At 38.4% G+C, this 20,132-nt stretch overlaps 1 protein-coding gene across 5 annotated transcripts in view; it reads right to left on the bottom strand.

The window, feature by feature from the left end:
- SPIRE1 (spire type actin nucleation factor 1) overlaps window positions 1–20,132 on the bottom strand; it is a 134,992-nt gene that overhangs the window by 70,435 nt on the left and 44,425 nt on the right. For all 5 annotated transcript variants that reach the window (XM_076330014.1, XM_076330012.1, XM_076330016.1 and 2 more), the window contains exon 3: window positions 3,203–3,439. In XM_076330014.1, coding sequence (XP_076186129.1) covers window positions 3,203–3,439 — 237 coding nt within the window. The remainder of the gene's footprint in view (window positions 1–3,202; window positions 3,440–20,132) is intronic.

The raw sequence follows: 20,132 nt of genomic DNA on the forward strand, positions 1-20,132 counted from the left end.
TGATGCATTCCCGACCCCTCAGGATTACTGTATATGTACACTTCTGTCCTTGTGTATGTGCACAGCGAACGTGGCACTCCTGAGATGTACAGATTTCCTGTACCGTATGTGCACAGTGTGTATGTACTGCGGATAGGGGCAGGGAAGAGGGCCCCAAACAAGGAAAGCATCTGTCTGAAAACATCCAGTCCTTACTGTCTCTATTTCTCCCTTCATTTGCACTAGGGCTGCCATATCCGAAATACATCAAAGACTAAGAAAGTTAAGCGTCTGGCCACCGACATCTCCTCTCTTCATAGATGCATTTTTAAAAACAGTAGATCAAGTCTGTGCAGCAGGTTGGTCCTGCCAAGGAAATCAAAAGCCAAGTCAGCCAAATATATCAAGAAGCAGCACAAACGCTTGTCTGTGTCTTCTCCAAACAGGAGCTTTGCCAATGATGATCTTGGCAGTACTGTTTAGCACTTACCCTTTTCCCAATTCTTGGGAATAGGTGTCCACGACGTTACTCAGCATTTTTCAGGTTAGGGGAGGGTTCAGGGTTGACCTTGCCTACTTCACATTACAGAAAAACCCGACACATCTTATCTATCTCTGTGTTTTAATCACAAAATAGGCTCACCCACATTAGTGATTAATGGTGAAAATTCAGCCTTAGTGGCAGACAGGCCTTGGACGTGACAATGACACTTTCTGGAGAAGAACGAAACATATAATCACATTTCAAGGACAAAATCATGTCCATACTGGAGACTATATAGTTAAAAACCTTAAAAATCAATATAAGTAGCACACAGCCCATCTCTACCATTTTCCAAGCTTGCAATTTAGAGAATGCAGGGTAGACAAGAACGACAGTTGCTCAATTCAACGAGCAAACCTGCTTCAGCATTCACTACAAACTGCAGAGGAGAAAGCTTCACAGTGAGTCTTGCCAAGAGGGAATTACAATAATCGAGCCTCATGGTCACAAGACCACACACTACTGTTGTGAAACAGTCATTGGGTAAATAAGGGTGTAGCCTGCAACACAGTTTTCCTACCACTGGTGGGGGGGGCGGGGGGGAGAAAAAGCCACACACAAAACATGGTCTTACCTCTGAAAAGGTATGAAGTCAAGAAAAAAGGATCTTGCAAATCCACACTGATGTCAAAAATGTGGCAGAACGATGCTGCCATCCTTGTACTGCCAATGCAGTAACGACACAGAGTAGGGAATAAAAGCGAGTCGCAGAGTTAAGCCTGCAGCAAATAATTTAGGCAAAAGCAACAACAGCAAGAGAAAAGAATTCCAAGGGTTGGTGGAGTAAAAGTTAGGACAATGTAGAAATGACAGCTGAGCTTCAGTTCACTAAGGTGATGTCACAAAAGCGGTACATTTCCAGGATGATAAAAAATTAATAGCAAAACATGATAGAAGTTAAAATGTAAGATGCTGATTTTAAAACATATAAATAGGCAGGTACCTCAGACTAGCAGAGATATGTATTAACAAAGCAGAACCAGAAAGCTGCCATTCAGCATCCTTAACAGTTGAAACCTGACCAAACATTTTCTTAGCCTTTTTGTATTTCAGGGAAGTGTACCAGTGTAACTGAAGGAGTTCAGAGAAGTTTTACAAACTTATCTTTTCTTGCTTGCAGAAATCAAGTAAAGAACTTGCAAAATAATCACTTCTACAGCTCACTGCCCTCAGCTCTACATATACAAATGTCTCTTCTGCCTCTGCACTAAGAGAAACTTCCTCTAATGATCCAACTTTGATTGTCCCACCAATTCACAGCATTTTTGCCAAACTGGGGGAAAAGAGGATATATTGCATCTATCCTCTATGTAACACCATGCTGTTTGGAGCAGCTCCCAGGGAGGCTTAACAAGGTGCTGCTGGCCACTTCTAGGGAAGATGAGTGGGCGGCGGGGAGCGGCAGAGGGAAGAAAGAGCAGAGCAACCTTCGCTCCTGCCTGCAGCGAGGGCTCCGACTCAGCACGGCTGGGAGTGGCAGGGGCTTGAAGGGGAGAGTACTTCATCCAGCCAGGCCCTCCCCATCACAGGGGAGCGAAGGGCCATTTCATTCATTTCTCTCTCTGACCCCTGCTTCTCTGAGGGAGGGAGAAAAAACAAAGGCATTAAGCATTTAGCATTATTTCTGATGCAAGGATACAAAACGATCTCAAACAAAAGTTACTCCCATATTCCAGTCTCCTAAGAGCTTCCCTCTTTACTGGCAACCCATCAGAAGTGGCGGGTTTTAGTGGGGTCTTGTTTCTGTCTGCTAATGCGTCCTGATGTGCTATCCAGGACATTCTTCTAGTCTCAGCTTCCACCACTACACTCTTAATTTCTGTGACAGACTTAAGCTTCTGGTCCTTAGCTATGACTTGCATTTATGAAGAAGCAATATACAGGGTTCAATCAAGTTAGCACACCAAATGGTGTGCTAACACCAATTAATTCAAACCTGTATTAAACTCTCAGATTATTTATGACGTAAACCAATTATACAAATTTTGTCAAAATCCACACTTATTAATACCTTTGTCTGTACTAAGAGCTCATTGGGCTCTAAAATTTGTACTGAAGACTAATCTGTAGAAAATGGAGGGTTAATACTTTTAAATGATTGTTCACGGTACCCCAGATAACATTAAAGAACCTGTTGCAATTAAAATTCATAAGCTGTATTTCCAAATCTCACAACTCAGGTCAAGAACCGCAACCATAATGATCGTCAATGAAATACCGTACCCTGACTCACTCCATATAATTAAGCTACTCTTATAAAAGCACTCCTCTGCTTCAGTAGAGGAGGGTGGCAAAGGAAGAAACTGATAAGGAATAATTATACTAATACCGCACTAATGAAAAGGTGAATTAATTGAAACAGCCCATGAAGAATCCAAGTGTACACAAAGTAATTCAACAGATGTTACACTGGAAGGCTGACTATCCAGTGCATGGATGAAATCAGAATGTGATATTAATGGCACATCCAACGATAAAGTTGATCATGGATCTTCTGTTGCTTACTGTCAAACATGAAATACTACTGCATGTCATTTTTGCAAGCAAACCTTACAGAATGACCAGGGAAATCAGAAAATGATACAGCCAGTATCACACTGGACAATAACATGGAAAACAGAGTTGATTTTCTCATTGATAAAAACAGTGAAATATCATATAAACTGCCCATTACTGTACCTTCATGACATCTTTATAGGAATGAATGGCCTCAACTTCCTCTTTGTCATCATCATTGTCATCCTCCACTCCTTCATCCAGAGCATCATATCCTTCATCCCTACTCCCATCTGATTCTGTGGTATTAGTCATGTGGTCAATAAGCTGCTCCAGTGGAGGACTTAATTCCCGCTCTTCATTGTCCTTCAAACCATAGTCCAGGGCTTTATATATAGTAATCCCTAGTGATTCAATAACCTATAAAAGTGAAAAAGAAATATTTGTTAATGCCACTTACATGAATGAATAGGCCAGTCTAGGAACACCCTTTTCTGGTGTTTGTGTAACAAACTTAGCAACTGAGAGGGCAATAAACATCAAAATTAAAGAGAAAAATGATCCTCTAATACCTACAGTAGTACTTCAGTAATGCAGCACAGAACATGCAAGAGCAGGTCATACCACATACCTACCACTTTCTTCTTTCAAAGTTTGAAATAAAAATTCGTAATTTAAAAACAAAGCAGGACTTTTTTAGATTATTTTCCCTTTTTCCTTCTAATACAACAAACCTCAAAGTAACATTACTCTAGACTTTGTAAGACTGTATTACATGCATATGACTTGGGGGGGGGGGGGGGCGGGGGGGCAGGTGGGAAGAAATTAAAAGAAATAATAAACTAACATGAGATGTCTCCCGCCTCCCACAAATTAACAACACTTGGAAACTGCCCTTCAGTTTCTGCATCTCTTCATTGACCTGAGAGGTGTCTGGACACAGCTGTGGACATCACAATATTGGACATCCCAATATTAACTCACTGAGCACTGGGACATCAGCCCACAAGAACTCCTTTGCCTGTTGCACAGCCGATGGAGGCACACATATTTCACTGAAACTACTAACAATTGGATTTCATAGTAATGAGGTAGTACCTCAATTTTTCATTGAACTTGAGGCTTCTTTTTTGTGCTGTCAAGAGCAAAGCGAACAGATGACCTCTTTACTCAGTGTAAGCTAGCAAAAAATTGTCATAAACATCCCAAAATGCTAAATGCACATTTTCTTTCTTGGCATTAATTATTTTCCTTATTACAAGTAACACTGAAGCTTCTAGCATTTTAAAGATGCAAAGAGATGGCGTTTCAAACTGAGGAGTTTGGAAATGGGTATTAATGGAGAGGGAAAGGAAAATGGGCTTGCAGGAGTAAACCACAAGAAGGTAATGTTGCTGCTGGGAGATCCTTGTCTGACAAGGGAAGTAGGACTGGAGTTATTGCATGCAATCTCTGATCTTCCTTGTGTGTTGTGATGGCTAGCATGTCACACAAATGAGCAGACTCCAGTGTAGGAGTATTTGGCACTAGAGCAACTTTAATAACAGGAGCATTTCTAAACATACCAAACCTTGTCATCAAATGCCATTTTCTCTCATCTGGCTTTCAGTACTATCCTGGTCAACACACTTTTTAATGCAGATTTTTGAAATTCTATTTGGGTAAATAGGACAACACAAATAGATTCTTGAAACATTAAATTTTACTCTAGCAGCTTACTTATTTCAGCACAGCAAAGTATTTTTGGTCTGAGAGGCTGGAGGTTAGCAAAGACTTAAAATGATAGCCTATTAGTTTATCTAGACAGACAATTTAATGAACTAGCTGTAGTCTGACAGCTTTACACTTGGATACTTCATTCCTCTGCTGAGATTACTTTGCAGTGCAAATTCACTTTTCAAGACAGTGGCTAATAAACAAATAAAACAAACAAACATAAAACCCAATACATTAAAAACACCCTTTTATAATTTATTTCCAATAATTTTGATAACTCGATTCAATATAAATAATTTTCCTATGCTATTCTCTTGAAATGTGTTTATACATATTTGGAAAATATTCTTAAAATGCAGTTAAGAAAAGTGATTAGGCAAATTAATGAAGAAATGGCCTTAATTTATTTAGTTCAAAGAACAGCTTCTGACTTGGGAAATGCCAGTGAGACAGCAAAGTATACCAGGGAAGCATCACTGCATGCTTGCTTAGTTCTCATACCCTTCCCCAGACTTCTGCCATGACCCACTTTGGAGACAGGACACTGCACCATATAGACCTTAAAAAGTAGCTGTAACAGATGAAACTTACGTTTGCAGCATATCTGGCTTGTGTCTTAGAGAAGCTATTTTGTAATAACTGTCTTGTAAAATTTGTATTGTTAAAAAAAGAAAATCTGAAAATGTGAAAATTTCACAAAATAAAATATATTCTACTGGTAGACATGTATGTTTCCTGTAACTCAGGTTCTGAGTACAATCTCAACATACACCCCTTCAGCAACTGAAAGGCAACAAAGAATACCAAGTTAATTCAAATTTGAAGTAGACCTAAATGAAAATGAAGTACAATTGAATAATCGCTTTGCTATTTTAAACACTTGGGAGTAAACACAATGTGAGTAATTTCTAAGTTTAATAAAAACTAAATTTGAAAGAGCTTAGCATACATGAGGAGGACTGAAATGTCCAAATTAGATGCAAAGAAAATAATGTCTTGTGCCATGCAGTGATGGCTGCTGAACAGAGTTTCTAGATTTTGCTACACCAGCACTTCAAAAAAATAGAAAAGGGGGGGTATAAAGAAAGTGCGTTCTCTCTGCCTCCTTCTGTTTGGGAAGAGGATTAAGGCATTCAAAAGCACCGTGGCTAAAACGGGATGACAGCTGCTGCTTTCTTTGATGTATCAGCGGTGGGGCTTTTGCAGTTCAGTAATATGGTTTGTGCATTTTTACGTACTGTGAACAGATTTCATAATACATGCAAAGCTGACACAACACAAAAGCCTGCAACAGCACCAATTCAAACCTATATTTCAGTCTCTCAGCTTCTTATTTAGGAGTGGTGATCAAAACTGTATTTATTCAGTGTCTGTCAGTATCACAGATTCTTCTTGCTGAAAGACAAACATCCTAACTGAGAAATTTTGCTTTGACTTGCATTAAAATGGAAAACATTCAGTGCTTTCAGTAATCCTGGTTTACCGAGGATCTTGTAAAACCACACAAGTGCCATAAGAATATCAAACAAAAGTCACAGAATCGTCAACGCTTCTTCACATGGACAAAACTACTAATACAACTTCACACAAATAAAACTTGTATGTCTACATAACTAGAAACATAATATACAAGGTTAGACAGTCAGCTCACTGCTGCTTAAATGCATGAGTGCTGTCACTTTGCCTGTAATACAAATCAAATAAAACAAAAAAGGAATAGCTTTTCACAGTTGAATTGATTAATTGATAAATATGCAGGTTTTGAGTTGGATAGTCAGGGACTATCACTTATTTTTTTTAAAAGGATCAATTATTTACAAAGAAGTCACTGGTTCTAAACTGCACTGTTTGCTAATTTCACACAAAATAAATACTTGTGGCACCTAACAAGTGACAAGCACTGGCATAGTTTTCAATTTTATCTGTGAAAACAGAGGTATAGTAGGAAAAACAAGGCTAAGAAGGGACTTAGCAAGGCTCTTTCAAACCACAGAATTGTACATTAACACACCAAAACAACTGTACGACACCAAAATAAGTGCCAGCACTAACGATAAATGATGCTGCTCGATTCGGGGGGGGGGGAGGGGGGGGGGGATCAAGTTCTGCACCTTGAATTTTAGAACTCATTTGTTCCTGACTGATTTAAATTTTGTCGAAGGACCTGATCTTTGCAAATCAATCAGTGGCTAAATAGCCTGAAAAAACAAACAAGGAAGTCTGCGTTATTATGCTTTACACCTTCTCACCAAGTTCTTTTGAAAGTCATGGCTTCAGACCAAAAAAAAAAAAAACCAAACCCACAATTTCCCACAGACTGAACTCGTACTCTGTTGTGCTTAAATCATTAGTGAAAGGGGAATTTTTGTCTCACCGTACGCAAGTATTCTTTCAGTTCCTACACCAGTCTGGACTCGTACTATACTGTTCTTTTGTAACAAGTTGCGATAAAGTTGCTGGAACACTTTGACTTCAAACACGATGTAAAAACAATATCCTCACGCCCCTTCTACACACACAGCAAAACCAAAACCTAAACCATTATTTTCATACACAAACACTGCATGGAACTTTCCATTCCATATACCTTCCTCCAATGCATTAAGGCATGCCTCTTGGAAAGGGGTTCATTAGGGTTTTAGGTCTTTTATATGACACAAATTATGTTCTTCCAATGAACACTGCCAATTTTACATTCTCAAAAACTCTTCAAATATACAGCCTTTGTATAGGAACCAAACATGTCTGAGACTTGCAAAAGCCTCGAGTGAAATTACTGAGAGTATGTCACTTATCTTTTTTCTTTTTTTTACTTCAGAGAAGAATCCTTTTTTCCCCTCAACATCTCTCTCTCTCTCTCTGACTCTTCCTGAAGCATAGATGAGAACAGGCAGAATCCACATGCCATTCCCCCCACTCACCGCACACACAATAGGGCACTGTCTGAGCTTTCATCCCCTTCCTAGGCTTGCCTCAATTTTTAAACAAAGCAACAAAGCCTAAGGACAGGCTTGTACTTACAGCAGCAAAGGGCTTTTTTTCAGCTCAAATGCCTGTCCCTCCCTAAAGTTCTCCCTTCCTCCAAAAGCCACTCAGGTTTTGTATCCCTAAATTGGGATTAAAGATGCCGTAAAGCTCCAGCTCCTAAGGTGAGTCAACTAACTTTGAATTTTCCCACAGGGACCTCAGATATGGCAACCAGTCACAACAATATTTGCATTACTACTGCTCTGTCTTTTATGAATTCTAATACATTTTTTATTAAAAATTTATACTACGATTATTATTTTTAGGTGCTCCCATTTCTTACCAGCAGATCTCCAACACGCTTTACGAAGGAGAATCACTCTGCCTTACGGTAAGAGTGCTGAGAGCCCAGAACTGGCGTTAGCCACAGCACTCCTTAGGGCAGAGCTCCTCTCTGCCACCAACTCTGCCACCACCCCTGGTATTAGGCAGCACTTAGTCAATCTGCAAAGACTAACCTGTCCTACTGCTGACTTTAAATTAGCCTGCCAGGAGCCCCACGCTGTACTTCTGGAATCATAACACACAGCATAAACATATCCACAGACGCCCTTGAAGTCAAGAGTTAAACCTGAGTTATCTCAGACTTTCTATGTGCATTAGGAGAAGACACACAAACACACACAAGTTTTTGTGATAAAATTCTGTAATATAGTCCAAAGGACAGGCATGTTACAAATTTATGTAAACCCAACTTTCCTCTCCAGCTAGATGACAGAGGGAGCAAGCTATTGCTCTCGTTATCATTTCCATTTGTAACAAAGTAATTTGTCATTCTTCAGTACCCAATTCTGGAACTGAAAAAGACCACGCTTTTAGGAAGGGTGAACAAATAACGCGGTTAGGATAAACCAAAGTACACTTTTCGGTTATTTACCTCATCCTTAGATGCCCTACATAACGCTCGAGAGTACCTCATGGAAGAGTATGTCTAAATAGGTTGTTGTAAGAGATGCATTGCTGTCACTGCATACCTCGGGTATACTAACGTAGTTTTTACCACAGCATTCCCCAGTGGAAACAGGCTAGCATTACCCAGGTTTTAATAGCTGGGGACATTGCTAAATTTAAATATGACCTTCACTAAATTAGAGCAACTTGCAACAGACTGTAAATGAGAACAGTGAAAAAACTTCCAAGTGCTTCCAGGTAAACAGCAAGGATTTGGAGTATTTCCGATGGATCAGATGAATCACTCATTTCCAAAGAATATAGGCATAAGATACAGGATTATTTAACTTCTGGGTGATGTTGGTTTGCTACTGAAATAACGAGATACTGCTTTCTGCAATATAACGAGCCTTGCTATTTAAGACAAAGCAGTAATAAAAGCAAAGCAAAAAAAAGAAGTCAGAGTATGTCAGGTCTAATAGAAAATAAATATGAAAGGAAATTAAATACGCCCTTTTAACAAGATTCAGTCTGTTTTAGATACATTCGGAGTTAGGAAAATTTCTCTACCGTATTCAGGGGAGATCTTTTCAAAATTATTTTATATCCATGAGTCTTTGAATGCGCTAAGTGGGTAGAGAGACCTACTTACTGAATTCTTTTTACTATTCAGGTATACATTAAAGAGATTCAGTGGAAGAACTCCTGATCAAAGACACAGAACAAGCCTAAAACACACAAAGGGGATGCTTGCTTTTTTGGGTTTTGTTTTGTTCCCCCCCAAAGTGAATATGTAAAAATTTAAGCAGTTAAATGTTGTTGGACTCAGTGGCCTCTAATAAAGTAGCAGTAATTTAACTGTAAGTTTATTAAGGCTCAAGTGTAATATAACTCTCCAACTTATTCAAAGGTTCTGATAATTATAAACATGTTTTTGGTTGTTCAAGTTTCACTATAGATATTATCTAAGGAGAACTATCATTTATTAGCATAAATGAAAGTAGAATTTATTCCATTGTATCAGTCTCAACTTACATTTTATCTGCTGCATTAAAACATTGAAACAAAAACCTCATTTTTCTTCTAGTTTTTGTTCATACATTATAATCCCCAAGATTAAGACAAATCGTTACTCTGTTATTAAGGAATTTATCCAACCTGAAGGAATTTCACCAAAGTGACAGTTCATCCCCAGAAAAAAAACAAAATTAAATTCCCTGTAATAGCTGAAGCTCCAGCAAAAGAATTAGGTACAATAATTAAGTAACATATATGGTGAAAGCCATTTGAAAGTTCTTAAATACACCTCTCTTCATATCACGGTTTTAAATACAGGTCATGTTATCCTGATCCCATTTAAGTAAATGGCAGAGATGGCGATGACATTAAGAATTCTAAGGTTGGAATATATTTGCTGAAACAAATAGGCAGAATGGATATGTTGTTATATTTCCCTACTGTAGGCTTAAAACTATCTGAAAATTGTCTTAAAATATCCTACCTATTTAGGATTTTAGGCACAGTATCTTGTCTTGATTTTTTAAGAAACATTTTATTATCACAGTCTATAAGACAATTTGCACAAAAACTTCATTCAAAAATCTTAGCGGCTTCAAAATTAAGTATGTTAAAATTAAGTTTGTGAAAGCCTCAATGACTATGGAAATGCTATTTCAAAATATAAGGAGAATATATGTTTTTTATCTTGAGTTAAAAACACAAAATCAGACCATGTCACAAACTTCTGTTCTAGTTCCCTTCTCATGTACACCAAAGCCATAAATCTGCCATTACTCTTCAGAGCAATGCTTCTTACACAGAAGAGATATTTTTGGAAAGACAAGTTTCAATGCAGTATTAATCTGATAAATCAACAGGAAGTAGTATCACATCAGAATCATTTAATGCTACACCTATCCAACCAAATCAATTATTATTCTTTTCAGCACATATAAACCTTCAGTATTGCTGACTTTACTAAATAAAGTCAGGTCCAAACAAAGTTTTTGTTGTCTTTTTTTTTTTTTAATGATGAAATATAGTTAAACATCTATATATACTTTTATATAGAAATAGAAAGCAGTCAGGTGAACTCCCCAAGTAAGCCAACAGAAAGAGTAAAGACTTCAGTTGACTACCAAAAACATAACCAGGCCACAGAAACTCCAGTGGGGTCAACTTTTCTAAGAGACAGAAATTGCCGTTTGCCATATCAGCCTTTTGAATAAAGCTTTATCTAGATTACATGAAAGTATCAGATTAACTACAGCAAAAGATTTTGTAGTGAGAGACAGGAGTGACCAGCTCAAGGAAAAATGGTATAAAGGAGAGTGAAACTAGTTCAGTAGCTCTGATCCTGAGAATTCGTGTGCGACTGGTTTAAATTTGGCTGATATTGCATACCTGCCTATGGTCTGTCAGACAAGCTATAGAAGAAAGATGATAAAATGTTTACAGTAGCTTTGATTCAGTTCAATTTATGGTAGTCATGAAGCGATGCAAAATCAATGCCACTTTTATTCAAAATATCTACACAGTTCAACTAATCTACTCAAAAAGTCAGTTTTCATTAACTGCTCAGCCTTCCCACACAGATTTCATTTAAACCACTACAGTTACCTGCTACAGGCTTGGCCCCCATTTAATTAATCCAAAAATTAAAGTGAGTAAACACCAGCTGCAATATAAACCATTTTTCCTCCTGTGAGTCAAGAACTTTCTCACACCTATTTTCCCCAAAATTAACAACTGCAAAAGCCAAGCAAACAAAATACCTGTACAATGAAAGCTATTCTTTTAAATACAAATTCTTGATTAGTTAAAGTTTTACATTTGCATGTATGTCTTATAAGCTTTCCAGCAGCAGCTCTCAACAGACTTTACAAAAGTTAGGCTGGTTTCACCATATTTGTCAGAAGTATGTGTGCATTTCAAGTGTTTCAGAGATGATGAACTTCACAGAGACAGATGAAGCACCTGAACAAGTTCACACAGAGTTGGGAACATGATGACTCTTCTAGTTTAACTGTAGCTTTCCTAAAATCCATCTTCTTCCATTCCTGAAAAAATATGTCCTTCTGACTCCTAACAGACTTCTCTTGTCAGTCAATTGTCGTAATTCCAAGATTTCATGCCTAAACTCAATGGTGTCAAGAAGCAAGCACAAATGTAACCACACAACAGGTCCTTTTCAAAGTGATGTGCCACAAAAGAAGGCTGACATACACTGCTGCTTTCTACTGACTGGAGTATTCATTAACCACGCACAAAGCAATACAAATTTAATGCTGCTTGTGTCAAAGGTACTGAATATTGATGGGAAGTCAAATAACCACCACCAAGAAGGTTGTCCTTTTCATCCATACCAGAGGAGAAACTTCAAAGGTGTCTATGGGATGTTGGCTGGCATTTATTACATAGCCACCCAAGATGAACCATGCACAGCTACCTCCACTACCTTGTGGAAGAGCACTCAGCCATACCTAGGCAGATATCTGTATGTGACTTCTTTCCTAAAGAAACTAATGGGGATTCACACACATGGCCTGTAAACAGAAAGCTAAAAAAATTGAGACTCTTACTGAGAGGTTTTTTGTTAGTCAGATGTGCAGGGAAACTTGAGCTTGACATTAAGGACATAACTTGATCGTGAAATATGTGAATTTTCACATGGACTATCATGATAGTCTAAGGAGTTACTAATGTGCCAGACAGCTATTCGTTTAGGTCACATATGATCTCTAACTATGTCATACAAACATAACACTGCAGGCTGACAAAGCCTCTGCAAAGCTCCTGATTTTATGAATATTATTCCATTCTTCCCCATAAGCAGCAACATTGGGTACAGGCATTTGGATCACTGGCATTCAAACAAATACCCCTCCAAGACTGAATGCCTAAGTGAACATAAAATATTTTAGTAACGAGCAAAGGGAGTAACTGCACAATTACCTTCGAGCTCTCGCAATTGGAAAGACTGGCATTTGCTAGAATAATTCAAGAAAGCACCAGTAGGCACTGTTGAAAAGTTATCTGCTCATAAGAAGATAGAAGCTTGACATTATTTTTTAGGTCTGAAATTCAGATACAATCATAGCATGGAAGGCTGACTTACCCTAAACCAAAGAGCAATAGAACATGTGGCCAAGCCTCAACAGAAAGCTACCACCTGCTCTTTGGGCTGCAAAACCCTAGAGAATCCATTTACGAAATGACACTCACAGTTTTCTATTTCCTTCACTGTTCCTTCTGAACTGTGAAATCCCCCCCAGAAGAAATCCATATTAAAACATACCTCTATCACAGTTAAAGGTTATTGATATATAAAACATACAGTTTATAACCTTGGGCATGAAGTACCTTAGCACAAGATATTCTAGCACCTGCCATCTCCCAGTCGTCAAAGTGCTGAACTATGACAGTTTATTATCCCTAATGGGACAGCAATATTCCTGGATTACAAATTGCTGAGCATTGTTTTATTGCTCTCTGCCAATAATGATAATACCCATGTATTCTAGTACAGCAATGATAACAAAGATTTGCTTACAGTCACAGTTCAGAAGTGTTATGCTATTTAAAAAACAATTCATATGCATTTTATGCTTAGATTTAAAAAAAAAAAAAAAAACAACCAAAACCAAAGCATTCCTAACCCTGGCTCTCTGCAGAAACCTGTATCACACAGCCAGATTTTCTACAATGCTCAGCACTTGGTCTTCTAATAGAGTAGAGATATTATCTAGATAATTCATTTAGCTGCTTAGATAGCAGCCAAGTTACTAAGTATCCAACCATTGGTGGAGAGGGATTAATTCCAACACTTACATCTATGTAAGCTGCATAGGTACTTGGGAACGAAAAAAAGGCTGAAGTTATTAAAAAGGTATATGCATACCAATTAACTAGACTTACTGCCTCAAAATCTATACTGAAATTCTCTGTCCTATTCAGTGCATTTTGCACTGCTTGGGAAACTTGAGTGTCTCAAACTTAGGCCTAAAAGAGCCAATCTTGAGTTTCTCCTGTGCTGAGACCTTGTTAATGGCTGTGCTGAAGTCTGTTCCTGTAGAAGCCACTCTCCCCTCCTCAGCCCAAGGAAAAGCAAGATATGTGAAGATGCATATTGCAGGTAACATGGTAGAAAGGGGAAGGGGGAACACCAGGGCAGAGTGACCTGTCACATCCATAGGACCACTATAGGACAGCTTTAACACAGTCCTACACAGTTCAGCCCTGTATCAAGGATTCACCACAAACTCCTCAAAGCTTCCTCGCTGGGTTGCAAAGAATAGAGCTGAGTTCAAGTGTACAGGGAGTATAAACCCCCTTAGAATTCTCATGCTTTGGAAATTAAAATGATGCTGCAATATTCCCCACATTGTCATCCTTTAAATGACAGAATGGGATCCCTACCTGGAAAAAGAAAGTCAAGGCATTATGTTCATACTGTGGCGAGTTTCCTGGTTTTGAAAACATCACACTTTTTTTGTAAAATATCAACTACAATTCAGAGTTTATAATTCCTAGGTAAATGTTGTCACAGCATCTCTAAGTCAGCATACAGTCACCTCCAGAATTTTCTTAACACAAAACAACCAAAGAATTCAAATCCTAAATTTAGTCTCACCTTTACAGCCCCAAACTCCCCAGCAAAATAAGATGAACTGCCCTTCCTAACCACATTGTAAAACACAGGCATTACTCGTTCCATCCAGTACTTGAGCCAATTTCAAATGTAGGAAGTGTATGGGGCTGAAGGTCCTGTGGGGTTTTCCTAATTGCTCATTTCTTGTGAGACCTCACACTGGCCATTTCCCCTCTCCTATAATAGTTTTACCACCTGTAATATGAGGATATTGACCCATTTTCAAAGCTTTGGATAAGAAGTGCTCTGCAAGTCTATTTCTGCATGTCACACACACAGGCTTAAACTCAGCTGGAAGTGCCTCTAATCATCCAGTTTTCCCTATGACTTTTGTTCCCTATAACCTAGGGGAAGGAAAAATGAAGAAAAGAACATGCCTGAGGCTAATGGTTAGGCTTATGAGCTGGGTGCAATGCAACACACAAAACTGCTTTTCTTTGAGAATATAAAGCAAGACGTAAGAGTGATCTATTTAAAAGTAAGTAGCACAGGTAGCCAGAGAAAAGAGCTACTAAGATTAGACTATCAGATTGTTCTAAACTTCAGAGGAAATAAATTCTGACAGCATCATCCCTTTGTTTTGTTATACCAATGTAATTATACTTACCAGTCTACACTCTGGAGAATGAATGTCTTGAAGTTTAAGAAATAGGAAAAATGGCAATGTTTTAATGATTTTGGACATTGTGGCTTTAAATTTTGATCCTTAATTTAATTAAGAATCCCAAATTATTTTTAATGTCCTTTAAGATCTTAACATTTTACAAACTCAATCATATCCACACACCCTTTTGGGAATACCTTTTGTAATACACACAGCATGACAGTTCATATTATAGCTCAAAAAGAAATTGCCTGGCAATTTCTAGATGAAACAAAATGAAAAAAAGGTTGTTTCTTCAGATAGTTCTCTAACAAGAGAATTTTTTATAAATAAATATTTATAAAATATTTATTATATATATTATATTATGAAATAATTTTCCTGGAGGGAATAAAAAACCCCCCAATAATAATAAAAAAAAGTAATGTAACAGTCAGAAGGTCCATTACAGAAGGAACACTAAATTCTGCTGGACTTCCATAAGAACAGCAGCTTTGGAATAGCAAAAACATTCCTGCCTAGCCAAGAAACAAGTTATTCAAAAGTAATCTCCTTAAATAGGAGAAACATCCATTTAATTCCATCAGAGAATCTTTTTTTCTTGTTCTGTTACTTTGTAGCCCCCCAAAAGTTTAAGAAATGTAAGAATAAAAGAAAAATACCATTGTATTACAGACATAAACCTAGATTTCTTTAACTAAATGAGCACAGTCATCAATACTCTTGAAGGAGTTAAAGATCTCCAATCAAATCAGTTTGAAAGAGCATCTACTCAACTATCTCCAGGGAATCAAATGTTCAGTATTTCAAATGCCAGTGAACAATTTATATCTGTGAATTCTGGAGCTCAGAGTGATGGCAGAATTTGTTTTTATTTTCTTCCCCTTAACCCTTTTGCATGGATTATGTTTCTCCTTTGTCCAGTCGTACTAGACTTCATTAAGCTGCATATTTTCACATAAAAAAACAAAACAGGGAGCAGCATGTAAATGTTAGTGTATAGGGAGGTGAAATCTCACAAAGGAGGAGAGTCTTTTGTAAGGACTGGGACCACAAGTAAGTGTCAGACAAACTGCAATGACACCATTTCAGAGAACGCTGGTTTTAAGGAACAGCCATTACTTGCCAAACCCACCAGGGGTGGGCGGGTGGGTGTCATCCTCACCTCTCCACCTACCCTCTGCTAACATCATAGTGCTTGTGTTGCAATGTGGTCTGCCAGATCAGAAAACTGACTTTGCTGAAAAAAGTCACATGCTTTCCTGACCAGCTTACGAAAAGAAAACGAAAAAAACCCCAAACCCAAACCCCAACTCTCTATGCTACCATATGCACTCTCTGTGCTACCACACATCAACTTTGGCTTTAGGCTAAAGAAAGCATAGCACTACAGAAACCTCAAAGCTATACTTACAGATAAAAGAAATGCCTATTTTAATTGGAAGAGCTAAAATAAGCCTTAACAAGGAGTGACAGCATGACGGTTTGACATAACTATTTAATATTTTTAGATAAAATGCTTGGTGTAAACATAATCCTTTCTCTGACAATTTTTCTACACAGTGTGTTTTACAACACACTGTCTCCGCTAATCTCCAGTTTTACCTATGAACATTGCTTTTTACCAAATACTTATTATGACAGTTAGAGCTGAGCGGGGGGAATGTTAGGAGGTTTTGCTTTGTATAGTTAAGAATAATAAAAAAAAAAAAAGTTTGGTTATTTTAAAATTATTATATAAAGATGAATCAAGTCAACCAAAAGCAAGACACAATAAAACAAAAAAGTCTAACTGAAATCATAACATTATTTTAAACTAACATTTATTAGTAAGAGAAATCTAATAACATTAAAGAGATTTCAAAGTGGAGCAAAATACTCCAAATACAGTGTTTTCTTTTAGATTTTTAATTTTTTTAAACCTATTAAATAAAAACCCTTAAAATAAAATTTGTAAGGATTTTTCCATTACACTTAAAGGTGGGGTTTTTTTTACAGAGTAATACGTGACATTCCAACAAAGCCCAGGTGCAAAGGAACAAGCAGACTGGAAATGCAACCTTCCCTGCTCATTGCCCTTATCTAATTAAGCTGATAAAAAGTATTCTACCAGAAGAAATTAAGCTTTTCTCTGTCCCAGAAAGCTCTCTATTTTCAGATGGTCAAACTGAGGCAATGAATAATGTTTATAAACATTTTAAACACATCTCCCAGCTAAAACATTTAATCCATGAATTGACCAACCAATGGGACTACATAAGTGTCTGACCTAGAAACTTGTACAAAAAAAAAAAAATTCAAGACACAAAGACTTTTTTTTTCTTATGCAGAAGATACACCTTGAACTGTGGATTACTGCTCGCTAGAAAGCATGGCCTCAGGGAGAAACTTCTTCCAGTGAGCAGATGCTTCAGTAGTTGCTGCTCATATGGGAACACTATACGATATATGAAATATTAGGCAGGATGGCCAGTAGCCACCACAGATACAGGCTGTAACAATTCCTGAGAAATTTTCAAGTGAAGGCAAGACTTAATATTCTTAGAGTATACATGATATTTGCCCAAATCTCCCTGGCCATTTGACTACAGCAAATTTTTCTGGACTGATTTACAGCTGCTTCCTCCAAACGTACCTCATCTTTACTATGAAACTTGCAGTTAATTCTCTATTGGAGTATTTTGCTCTTTTCCAAAGTTTAAAAAACTCTGGTCGAACGTTAAAATTAAGCTGTTCACAACAGACCACTTGTCACTGTTTTCTAAGGAACAGTAGCTATTAAACCTAGGAGAGGAAACTTGAGATGACTATCAGACCTATCAGGTCTGCTACAAAGATTTACCAATTTTTCAGCATTCATTACGGAGGGCCCACATTTACGTCTCTTGTTCAGTCACATTTTGGGGCTACAGCACTAAAAAAAACACTGGACCTGTAAAAGACATTTTCCTTCTCTTCTGTAACTCGCTAATTAAGAAGTAACTGCTTACAAATTATAAACGCATAGAAAACACATTCACAGTCCTGGTTCTGCATTCATTACCCATCCTGTGATCAACGTGCTACAAAGCGGAATGATGTTTCAGACTTACTGTGGGTTGCTAAACTGAAGTAGCACATGCTTTGGATAAAGCACCCACGGTCACTAAAGGGTACTACAGCACTTCAGTTTTCAAGTAAAATGGGCTTTTGTTAACCTTACTAGAACAGGTTTTTGACCGACCACATTATTCCTTGGGGAACTCACATTAGTATTTATGTTAACAGATCAGAACAGCACTTCTGAAATGAACCTCCCCATCATCCCTCTCCGAGCTTTTAGGTTGCATCATGGAGTGCTGTGTAAAATGAGGCTCCTTTTGGATGAAGCTAAAACAGAAGATGAAATCCAGAAGCTCACCTAACATACTCATTTTGCTGATGGCACACCCAGCCTAAGGATCTCAGAAGACAGCTATCTGAAATAAAGCAACTGGGACACATATTCCATGGACACTGGGTTCTCAACACCAACTTTCTTGCTCTACAGACTTGCAACATGCTATTTGTTAATGCAAGACTGAGTTGAGACTGAAACATCATAAATAACTTTAATGCAAGACTAAAGAACAACTGAAAAGTTGTAAAATAACCACAAAACTATTAAGCCAGTACAGAAAGAATAACAGCAGCCAGTACGTTTGACAAAATTTTGTAATACAAAAACTGTGGGCTTAGTTGGGCAGCTCAGATGCAGTCTGTACTTAGTTTCTATCTAAATGGAAATTTATGGCAGGTGGCTGCACCTCTGGGATATCTGGGCCAGCACTTGTACCCTGTGATGAAAATCTAGCAGCGTCCACCAGAGTTTCTTATCCTAGCTGAAGGAGGATGAATATCATTATGGCTGGACACGCTGATGGTAGGGGAGACAGTTTAATAGTATCTACATTATCACTATCTATAAGCTAGTACATTAATGTTAAAGCATTCTACTTTGAGTCAATACACACAATCAGCAAGGTGATGGGAAAGAAAGAAAAAGTATTTTATATCCTTCACCTTAATCACAAAGTACATTGGAAAGAGAACACAAATTTAGTACAGTAAAATACTTCAGAAATTCCTTTAAAATACTCCTTTGAAATAGAAGTAAAAATACTGACAGAACAGGAAAATTCTCTTTAAGACAAAAACCACAGCCCTATTTTGCAAAGCTTTATCCTCCCATGGGTATAGTACAAGATGATGCCTTTCACCAGTTTCTACAAAGTGCATTAAATTCAGTCAAAGAGTACTGTCTGATCCCTCTCCTACACTTCAGCTTCTACTTCGATGGAAACTTCAGAAATTCTTAAAAAAACATGGAGTGGATGGTTAGCATAATTACAAAATATTTTGCATCCAGCAGAACAAGTGGAAGAGCTAAAGTTTCTTTTAAAACCGGAAGTGTCAATAATTCAGACATTCTAAACAAAATCATAGAATCATAGAATCATTGAGGTTGGAAAAGACCTCTAAGATCATCGAGTCCAACCGTCAACCCAACACCACCATGCCCACTAAACCATGTCCCTAAGTGCCTCATCTACATGTCTTTTAAATACCTCCAGGGATGGGGACTCCACCACTTCCCTGGGCAGCCTGGTCCAATGTTTCACCACTCTTTCAGTAGAGAAATTTTTCCTTACATCCAATCTAAACCTCCCCTGGCACAACTTGAGGCCATTTCCTCTCGTCCTATCACTTGTAACTTGGGAGAAGAGACCGACACCCACCTCGCTACAACCTCCTTTCAGGGAGTTGTAGAGAGCGATGAGGTCTCCCCTCAGCCTCCTTTTCTCCAGGCTAAACAACCCCAGTTCCCTCAGCCACTCCTCATAAGACTTGTTCTCCAGACCCCTCACCAGCCTCGTTGCCCTTCTCTGGACACGCTCCAGCACCTCAACATCCTTCTTGTAGTGAGGGGCCCAAAACTGAACACAGTAGTCGAGGTGCGGCCTCACCAGTGCCGAGTACAGGGGCACCATCACTTCCCTACTCCTGCTGGCCACACTAGTTCTGATACAGGCCAGGATGCCATTGGCCTTCTTGGCCGCCTGGGCACACTGCCGGCTCATGTTCAGCCGGCTGTCGACCAGCACCCCCAGGTCCTTCTCTGCTGGGCAGCTTTCCAGCCACTCTTCCCCAAGCCTGTAGCGCTGCATGGGGTTGTTGTGGCCGAAGTGCAGGACCCGGCACTTGGC

Source organism: Aptenodytes patagonicus, chromosome 2, assembly GCF_965638725.1.
Source record: "Aptenodytes patagonicus chromosome 2, bAptPat1.pri.cur, whole genome shotgun sequence".
NCBI classification, from domain to species: Eukaryota; Metazoa; Chordata; class Aves; order Sphenisciformes; family Spheniscidae; genus Aptenodytes; species Aptenodytes patagonicus.